Below are 9,880 nucleotides of genomic sequence, written 5' to 3' on the forward strand. Positions count from 1 at the left end.
GCTGCCACCCCCACTGCCCTCTGCCCAGTCCTCCCCTCCCCTTCCTGGGTGTGCGTCTCCCCACACATGCAGAGCTGTCATGGGCAGCACACGGTGCCAGCCACCCTTTCCCACAGCCCCTGCCATTTCCTGGGCAGAGCTTACCACCTGCTCCCCTGGCCCCCGGCCATGCGTGCAGTGAGGGGTCCACCTCCCCACTAGCCTGGGCGGGCGCCCAGCCCAATTTAGCTCTGGATCCTCAGTGCCTAGAAGCAGGAGGCTCATGGAAAATTCTGGCTGAGTGAATGAGCGTGAACATGAGAAAAAAACTTGCCTCAAATTTGTGGAAAGCGGCTCAGAAATGGCTGGAAACCCAGTCAGCCTCCCGTCTCTGCCTCAACTCGCCTCACTGGAGGCATTTTCCTCAGGCACAGGGTGGATGACTCGATGGGCCCAGACCCCTGCTGTCCAGGGAGAGAACATGCTCTTCTTGGTGACCAATTTCCTTGTGACGCCAGAACGAGTTGAGTTCAGGGCAGATGCCCAGAGGTCAGGCTGCCTGGGAGCCTCCCAGCGGGTCCCTGGTTCCTCCGCCAGCCCTGGGTCACAGCCATGTCCCCCCTTCTCCTTCCCATGTGCCTGAGGCTCAGCATGTGCTGCTCTAGCCCCTGCTCTGAGCTGAGACCTTTCCTGAATCATTTCATTTCGTCTCCCAAGCACCCTGCCTGGCAGGAATTACTGCAGGCCCCATTGAAGAGAAGACTGAGGCTCAGCCAGGCTGAGTCACTGACCCAAGGCCTCCAGCCTGTGGGTGATGGGACTCTGCACCCCTGAGCAGTGGGCTTCTGGATCCTTCCACTCTTGTTCTCTGTGAGGTTCCCCAGTTGTGGATTTTGTGTGAACAGTTGGGACCCAGGACACAGCCCTGGAAGCCTGCCTCCACGGTGACATCTTTCTTTAACTGACCAACACTGAATTGCTTGCTGGGCTGGAGGGTAACTGTGTGGCCACCTGTCCCCTGAGTCCTGGTTGTTGGTCCCACCACAGTGGCTGGGGTGCCACATGTCCCTGGTTGGCCCCGTCTACAACGAGGTGAGGCATGGGCACAGAGGATGTGCTGATGTTCGGGAACACACACGACGTCCTTCCCTTTCTAAATGCTCAGAGACGTCTAGTTAATGTTCGGTTTGTAGACGGTCCTGAAATTGTGCTGGGGCCACAGGCCTGTTTTTTCTGGAATCTGTGTGATCCTCTTTGCCCCTGTCCGGGCTCTGGCCCTTCCCTCGAAACTGCCGGGGCTGGGTAATCCATCAGATCTGACAAGCCGGCTTCTTGAAAATAGTGGAGTTCCTGCCAGCTCCTCTCAGGGGCCTGGTTGTCTGGTCCCTCCCAGCACATACACTGTGTCCACGTGGTGTCACAGCCTCCAGCAAACACCTGTCAAAACTCTCCCAGACCAGGCTTGCAAAACTCCACCCTCCCCACCTCACAGAGCTCCTGCACAGACAGCACCGCCAAGGTGGCCGTCCTGCGAGGGGGGCAGAAGCTGCAGCTGGGTGACCCAGGGAGGCACGTCAGCCAACCCAGGGCCTCAGGAAGGGTTTCCTGCAGGGTGTGAGGCTGGAGGGGGATCTTGAGGATGTCCAGGCAAAGTGGGCTGCAAGGGCAAAGGCAGTGAGCTGTGTGAGATGAGGCCCCTCCAGGGCTCCCTGCACTGAGTGGGGTTGTCCCTAGGTGTGGACAGGGCCAGGAAGGGGGTCGCCCTGGTTCACAGGGCCTGTGAGCCCCTCTCAGAAGCTGAAGTGGATCCAGCAGCAGCAGAGCCACAGATGGGCTCATGGGAGGGGTGCGCGACCGTCTGTGCATTGGGATGAACCACACGGGCTACTGGAGGGAGGTGGATGGGGGCAGAGGTGGGGCCCATGCTGGTCACCATGGGGTCTGGTCGGAGGAGATGGTGGCTCAGCCAGGGTGGAGAGGAGGGGCAGACTCAGGACATAGGGACAGTGAGGCACAGCAGGTGGCCCCATGCTGTCCTCTGCCCACTTCTCACAGTCCCATCCCCACAAAGTCCCACCGTCTCATTTGGCTTCTCGGAGTCCCCAGGCCTTCCTGCCACCCTCGTTCTGTGTTCCTCCTGCTGCCCCTGAGCCAGGGGCCCTGGACAGCAGCGTCCATCCTCTGCCTGGCAGAGCCATGTCTGTGCCAGTGCCCGACGCTTGAGGGTGCTTCCTCTCCGGGGTCTGAGACTTCCAGAGAGCTCAGCCCTCATGCCCTCCTGGCTGATGCCCAGAACTCTGTGACCCTGTGCAGGCACTAATGTCCCTGTTTACAGCAGAACAAGCCAGGAAGGGACTGGCCTGTGGTCCCTTGGCCAGTGTGTGAGGTCCCACTTCCCTAGAGGCTCCTCTGAGGAGGGTCCCACCCTTTGTGTGCCACACCCAGCACCTCCACCCTGGCATGAGCTCACCCTCTCAGAGTCCCTCCACCTTCCCTATTCTGTCGTCTGAATTGGACCAGAGGAGCTGGGCCTAGAGGAGTCACTTCTGCTCCCATAGGGACAGAACTGTCAGGAGGGAAGGAGTCTCGCTCTCCCTTGGGAGACAGCGCTGCAGCCCTATCTGGCTGGGGGGCTGCTCGCCCTCCCCCTCTGAGTACCTCCTTTCATCTGCACCCTCCAGCTTTCCCATGTGCCCCAAACTCAGGGAACCTGGGGGCTAAGCAGGGGAGGGGCGTGTCCCTGGGTACCGCAGGGCTGGGTCACGCAGGGGAGACACCTCCTGGGCCTGGACATCTCTGCTCTCTCACCACCTCAGCCCCCTCCATCCCACTGGGGACCTGCTGGGCTGATAAGGACTGTCCTCAACGGGAGGCTGGGATGCACAGCCACGGTAACTGTGGGCTCCGTCTTCCAGCCCCAGCACTGGGATGGTGTTCAGGGGGCCGGGCTGGGACCCTGGGTGCCTCCCTTATGCAGACCCAGTGATGGCTCTGTGTCTCTTCTTTCTGCCAGCAGCCCCCTGCCCACTCTCTTCCCAGGCCCTTTGGAGACTGGAGGCCTGGAGTTTGTCTCATGTTTTCAAGGCACAAAAATGGGCCAGTGTGTGGTGTTCAATGGGACCCACAGGACCTGTGAGATGTGGGGCTGGTGCCCCGTGGAGAATGACACTGTGCCTGTGTAAGTGTCCCCGACACCCAGGCCAGAGTCCCAGGACAGCAGAGCCTGTCCCTTACCTCCTCCCACCTGCAGGAAGCCCCTGCTGGTCCAGGCTGAGAACTTCACGCTGTTCATCAAAAACAGTCACCTTCAGCAACTTCAACTTCTCCAAGTGAGCATGGTGGGTCCTGCCTGGCCCGACCCCCCTGCCAGCCCCACTTCCCTCAGGTCCAATGCCTTGGAGACCTGGGACACCACCTATTTCAAGCTCTGTTGCTGTTGCCCACACTTCAGCCCCTACTGCCCTGTGTTCTGCATGGGGGACCTTGTGACCATGCCAGGAGGGGTCTTTGAGGACCTGGCATTGCTGGTGGGTCCGTGGGGGCAGGGTTCTGGGAGGCTGGGGGAGAGGGTCCGGGGCCCGCATGCTGGTGGAGCAGTGATGCGCTGTGTGTAGGGCGGTGCTGTGGCATCCACGTCCGCTGGGCTTGTGACCTGGACACCAGGGGCTCCAACTGCCGGCCCCATGACTCCTTCCAGCTGCAGGAGAGGAGCTCCAACTTCAGGTGTGGCCCCACTGCCCGCCCGCTGCTCCTCAGCCAGGTCCTCCCCCACCTGTCCTCCTGTGGTGGCCGGGACAGACCACAGCCTGGCCCATCCCTCTGGACGCTCTGCTGTGTGTGAGGGGGTCCCAGGGCAGGAGGGGTCTCAGCTCCAGGTCCCCAGCACAGGCTCCGTCCAGCCTCCCTCCTGAGCCCTTTGGCCTCCACCCCATCTGTCCCCACACCCTGCTGCAGCTGGGACCCCTCACCCCAGCCCCTCCTCCACTCCGCCCTGCCTCCAGCACCTCCCTCCACGGCACAGGGGCTTTCTTGTTACTTTTCCCTTAAGGTTTTATCTAAAAAATTTTTTAAATCCATAGAAAACTCCTAAGATTAGTGCCATGAAAATCCATATAGCCTTCAACTGGATTCTCTGGGGTTTTTTTTTTCCATTTGCCTCATTTGCTTTCTCTCTCCAACTCCAGACAGAGCCAGATCTCTTTAGATGGATTTCACAGAAGCCATTGGAAAATAAGTGGCAGATATCTAGACACTCACCCCTCTCAACGCTGTCCTGAGAATGAGGACCTTCCCCAGGTGACCACTGTCCTCTTGTCACACTCAGGAAATTTGACATTGGCAGAAGAAATCCAACGTTTAAATTTCCCCAGCTGTGCCAATAATAGACCTAAATCTTTTTATTTTCCAATCCAGGATGCACTCAACGCTCTTGCGTTGCATGTATTGTCATGTCTTTGAGTCTCCCAAGCAGAACCACCATCCCTCTGCCTCCTCATGTCACCTCATCACCCTCACGCAGATGTGCACACAGCCACCAGCCCTGGAAGTGATGCCCTGTGACACTGCCCACTGGGCCCTGCCTGGCCTGGCTTCACTGGCCCCCCCCCAGCCCTGTGCAACCATGTGGGGCTGGACCCACCCACACCCTGCTCCCCTCCCCTCTGCTCTCTCCCCACCCTCCATCACTGCCTAGAGCTCCTTCCTGAGCCCTGGGAATCCAGCCTGAGGGGCTCCTGGCAGGAAGTCTTCCCTGGCTCCCAGGGGAGAGTGAGTGCCCCTCTCTGGACCCCACAGCCCCGGGATGCCCACCTCCCCCATCCCCACTGCTGGTGTCTGTTTAGGGACCTTTCTGTTCCTGTCCCCTCAGCAGGCAGGGAGCTTCTGAGAGGCAGGTCCTAGCTTGCTTTGTCGCCTGTGTCCTCAGCAATGACACAGGTCTGAGACCCTGGACTCAGGCTGGGGTTGGAGTCAATGGAGGGGTAAGATGAGGCCTGTGAGGGCCAGACCCCCCAGGAGTGGGCAGAGCAGCCACTGGACTCTCTCCTGCCCCAGGACAGCCGCTCACTGTGGGGAGGCCTCAGGCATGGAGGCCCAGAGCCTGCTCAGCACTACGGGATCCGCTTCCACATCCTCGTCACTGGGCAGGTAGGGGCCAGGCCTGGGCAGGTGGGGTGGGCAGGGGTGAGGGGTGGGAGAGGGTGACAGCCACAGGCAGAGAGGCTCAGCCCAGGTCTCTCTCAGGCAGGGAAGTTCGGGCTCATCCCCACAACCCTCACTCTGGGCACTGGAGCGGCTTGGCTGCGTGTGGCGAGTCTGGCCAAGGTGGCTCCCTCTGGCTGCCAGCAAGCACGTGCCCCCTGAGTGCCCCCTGAGCCCCTGTGCTGACACTGAGTCTCAGATGAGGGCTGTGGAGGTGGTGGGATGGCAGTTTGGGGGCCAGGCCATGGATCTGCCCTGCCACTCCCAAATCACCCCCTTCTGTGACCTGCTGCTGTTGTACATGGATGGAGAAGCCCATTTCTACTGGAGGACCAAGCATGAGGAGGGGGCTGCGGGCCTGCCTGACCCTGGGCTACACTTTGGAGTCCCGACCTGCTGTCCTCATCTGCAGACAAAGGCCCCAAAGGGAACTGCCAATCCTGAGCAAACAGGTAGCTTCCCCACCCCCACATCTGGCTGCCCAGGTGTCTTAGAGGGGGCCCAGCACCTGCCCCCACTGCTGCTGCTGGGAGCTGGACGTCGTCACCAGGGTGGGCCTGGCACCCACTCACTGGCCCATTCCTGAGGCCTGTAGCCTTTCTCTGCTGGTTGGGGGTTGAGGGTTGAGGGTTGGGGGCTGGGAAGGGTGGTGGCCCCAAATTTGCTCCTTCATGGCTGAAGCCCCGGCAGGACCAGGGCAGGGGTGGGGGGAGAATTCCACCCTTCAGCTCCCAGACAGACTGTCCCTCCCTGAGCTCCAGCCTCGGCAGGCAGGTGCTGCCTGGGGACCACAGAAGCCAGTTTTGTGTAGAGACTGCAGGGAACATGACGCAGGGCGCTGGTCCAGTGGGGCTCCGGCTGGGGCTGGGGCTGCAGACGCTCTCCCAGGCTCCGTCTCCAGTGTTCCCAGCAGCTCCCCGCTCACCAGCTGTCCACCACACTGGCTGTGGTCACCTCCGGCCCTGCCTGGCTCCCAGCCCTCCTCCGCCTGCTGGCACCCCCTCACAGGGAGAGCCCCTGCCCTCTCAGCTGCCCCACACTGGGGTCTGTGCAGCCAGAGTCCAAGGCCAGGGAGAAGGCAGCCTGACAGGAGGAGTGTGGCAGCTGCTCTGTGCTGGGTTCCCAGGGCAGAACCCCTCCCAGCTCTGGGCCTCATCCATGGAGTGAGGAGTGTGGTGGGCAGATGCTCCGAGCCCCTAGGGCCCCAGACAAGGCACAGGCACCTCTGCTCAGCTGATGAGCACCAGCCACTTCCTGGTGGCAGCCCTCTGGCTGTGGAGGGCTGGGATGGGGGGGAGCGGCTGAGTTGGTGGGCATGGGGTCCTTTGGGACCTTCTATATGTCTCCTTGGTAACCCCCAGCCCAACACCCCAGAACCTGCTCACTGGGCTTCTGGGAGCCATGGGGTGGGGAGGCTGTATCTCTGGACACATGTGTCACTGCTGCCCAAGGTCACACTGAGAATGTGTCTGGGCAGCTGCCCACCCAGCCTGAGGCAACTGCATGAGGACCACACTCTGACCAAGACCCCACGTAGAGCCCAGGGGCTGGAGAGAATGTCCCTAACAGAGGACACAGAGGCCCCAGCAGGCTGGCCTGTTCAGGTTCTGGAATTCCCCTGGGGGCCTGAGTCCTGCCTGCTGGAGAATTTCCCCGTGTCCTGCACCCACAGTCAGGAGGGGAAGGACGAGGCTGCAGGAGCCAAGCCCTCTCTGGGTCCCAGGGAGGGGCAGGGTTCAGGGTACCCACCCCAGGGAGACAAGGGGCTGCCTCCTCTTTGGTCCCTGGTGAGCAGGGCCATGCTGGCAGCTTGCTCGTGGAGTGCCATGGGCCAGGCTGGGGAGGGGAGGCCTGGGGCTCAGGCTGGGCAGGATCTGGAATCATCTGGTACCTGGAGCCTCAGCAAAGCCTTGGGGTCCCTGCTGCCTCTCACCCCCAGGGCAGTGTCCATGGGAGGCAGGGTCAGAAGGGCCGGGGAGAGAGATCACGGCCCTGAGGCCTGGTTATTGGAGTGGGGTCATGTGTCCTTGCTTGTCCTTGGGGCCCAGAGAAAGTGATGTTAAGGCTGCAGAGAGTTGAGGAATAAAGATGCCAAAGCCAGTGGCTTCCTGTGTGGTCCTCACAGGCAGGAACGGGGATGGGGAGGCGTCTATGGTAGATGGAGCGTGGCCTTGGGGAGGCCACAGGGGGTGCAGCGTGGGCCTGGAGATCCCCAAGCATGAGGCCCCAACACCACAGGTGGGCTGAAGTTACCTGGAGCAGGCCCAGGTGCTTGTGCACCCAACTGCCCACGTGTGTCCCATCCCGAGCCTTTGTCACAAAGCCCTGAGGGGGCGGCAGGGAGAGAGGCAGCTGGAAGCTGCAGGCAGCCCTGGGCTGGGAAACAGCTGCTGCCTCAGTCTGCACGTGGGTGCACGCCCAGAGGACCGTGTGGGCTGTGTGTGCCTGTGCGTGTGCCCAGGCAGGGGGCCTCTCCATCCAGGGCAGGCCTCAGGATTGCCCTGCTCTCTGGGAGCCCTGAGAAACCGAGGGGACCCTGGAACTGCACTACCCTTTCTAGGTGACCACCTTGGGATCCAGGCTCTGCTCTCAGCATCCATCTCCAAGAGGACATGTGGGGAACCTGGAAGGGAGCTTAGCCCTGTCCTGTCATGGACCTCTCTCTCTGTCTGGTGTGTGTAGCACCCCTCTGAGCTTGGCAGAGGGGACTGGCCTGAGGGCAGGACACAGGGACCAAGGCCTGGCTGTGTCCCTGACTCAAGACTGTCCCAGGGCTGGCACCTCCCCCTTACAGAACCTCTGCACCTTTGCTGTGGATTGGGGACAACTGTCTCTTTCCCTGGGGCAGGTGAGGAGTCAGTGCCACAAAGAACTCCACAGTAGACATGGAGATGGGCCACATGGCTGAGCAGTTATTATTGTGGATCCTTGGGGTTCGGGCCTCTTCCCTGCCCGCCCTACTCCACCTGCCCAGGTAGCTGGACTTGGTCATAAACTGGAGGATGCTGGGCAGAGTTCACCACAGCAGTGCTGGCCATAGCCCACTCCCAAAGACTCGAAGCTCAGCACCTGGGCTGAGGTCCTAAGGTCCTGAGGATGCCCTAGCATGGGCAGGTCTGCAAACCCAAGCTGCCCTGGATAGAGGGGCTGGCAGCTCCTTTGGCCTCTGAGGAGGTGGGGGACAGCAGGCAGGCCCCAGTGGTCCTCATGGACTAGAGGGCTGCTCTGTGTGGCTGGGCTCCTGCGCTGGCGTCTGGCTAGGGGGCTGCAGGGCTGGCACCATCTCCTCCAGGCTGCCGAGTGGGACAGCCAACCCTGGCCGTTTCCGCTGGTTCTCCTTGCTGTGCCAGATGCCGTAGCCAAAATACACTGCGAGTCCTGAAAGGGTGGCATAAGCCTGAAGAGTAGGTCCCAGCCCTGCTTCCCTGCTTGCCCTCCTCCTGCAGCCCCCTGGGGTCCCAGCCTGGCCCCCACTCACCGAGAAGCAGACAGATGGACAAGCCCAGCCAGGTCAGGTAGCTCAGGTGCAGCATGAGGAAGACGTTGAGGAGGATGCTCACGGCGGGAATCAGGGGCACCATGGGAACCTGAGGGGACAAGGGCAGGGCTGGGCTGAGCTGCAGGGAAGGGCTGCTGGCCCAGGGCCTGATTTCTCGGGAGTCCACAGAGCCTTTCTCTGCCTCTGGAGATTCCAGAGACAAGGGCCCACCCGCCATGCAGAGAGAGGGGTGTGGGGCACTGGCCTCCCCCACCCTGCGGCCCTGGTGCATCCTGCCACGGCAGAGGAGGAAGGGGCGAAGGGAGCTGGCTGGGCTGAGCGCGGTGGGCGCTGGCTGGAGGAAGTACCTGAAAGGTGTCCTGCCGGCGCTGCTGCTGGTGGGCCCCCAGGACGAGGAGACTGAGCAGAAACGTGGCGGAGCTGAGCAGGAGCAGCAGGGTGTAGCCCCAGGGCGGGAGGTTCAGGGCCGAGTCCCCAAAGACCAGCACACAGTCCAGGGTGATGGCCGAGCCCACCAGGACACCGAGGGCCCAAGCCACAGCGGCTCCGGGTCTGCACCCACCCAGGAAGCGGAGGTAGGGCCTCAGGGCTGATCGCAGCTGCCCGGGCTCAGGTGAAGCCTGCTCTGTGCCCTCAGGGCTGTCTGGGTCCTGAGAACCGGATGGGGCCTTTCGGAAGCGTATAATGATAATGCTGGTGGGCAAAACAGTACATTCCAGCAGCGTCCCAATGGAGAGGAAGTGTACCAGTGCCTTGAAGTCCAGCAGCAGTGCCAGGAAAGCCATGAGGACCCCAAGCACCATGATGCCCACCACAGGCACCTGGGTCCGGGGGTGCACGTGGGCAAACACCTGGAATAAGAGCCCGTCGGCAGCCATGGCACAGACCATGCGTTGCAAGAACAAGAAGATGTTGAGCAGGACAGTGTTGATGGCTGCGGCAGAGGTTGGAGAGACATCAGCATGGTGGACAGGCCCACCTGGGGCTACAGCTGAGGCCAGGGCATGGGTAGCCCCTTGGGATCATGGGCATGAGTTTGCCTGGGCTCTCAGAGTGAGGCCGAGTGTATGTGGGTGCTGGATTGTTCCCCCTCACCACCCAGGAAGGGGACAGCCCAGTTTCAGTAACAGGCTCACTGGAGAATCTGAGGGCTAAATCCCTCTGCCTGGAAGGATCTGGAAGCACATGCCCAGAACTGACATT

General features: G+C 61.5%; 1 protein-coding gene and 1 pseudogene across 1 annotated transcript; one reads left to right on the plus strand and one right to left on the minus strand.

The window, feature by feature from the left end:
* Positions 1–518: 518 nt before the first annotated feature.
* On the plus strand, positions 519–6,683 carry LOC124232759 (P2X purinoceptor 6-like; annotated as a pseudogene).
* A 92-nt stretch (positions 6,684–6,775) lies between these two features.
* On the minus strand, positions 6,776–9,861 carry LOC124232760 (cationic amino acid transporter 4-like). Its single transcript, XM_046649675.1, has 3 exons — positions 9,025–9,861; positions 8,657–8,765; positions 6,776–8,556 (listed from the first exon to the last, which is right to left on the minus strand). The coding sequence occupies exons 1-3, from the start codon at positions 9,565–9,567 to the stop codon at positions 8,384–8,386; spliced, it is 825 nt and encodes a 274-aa protein (XP_046505631.1). The 5' UTR covers positions 9,568–9,861; the 3' UTR covers positions 6,776–8,383.
* Positions 9,862–9,880: the final 19 nt, after the last annotated feature.

Source organism: Equus quagga, unplaced genomic scaffold (assembly GCF_021613505.1).
Source record: "Equus quagga isolate Etosha38 unplaced genomic scaffold, UCLA_HA_Equagga_1.0 112413_RagTag, whole genome shotgun sequence".
In the NCBI taxonomy this organism is placed as follows: domain Eukaryota; kingdom Metazoa; phylum Chordata; class Mammalia; order Perissodactyla; family Equidae; genus Equus; species Equus quagga.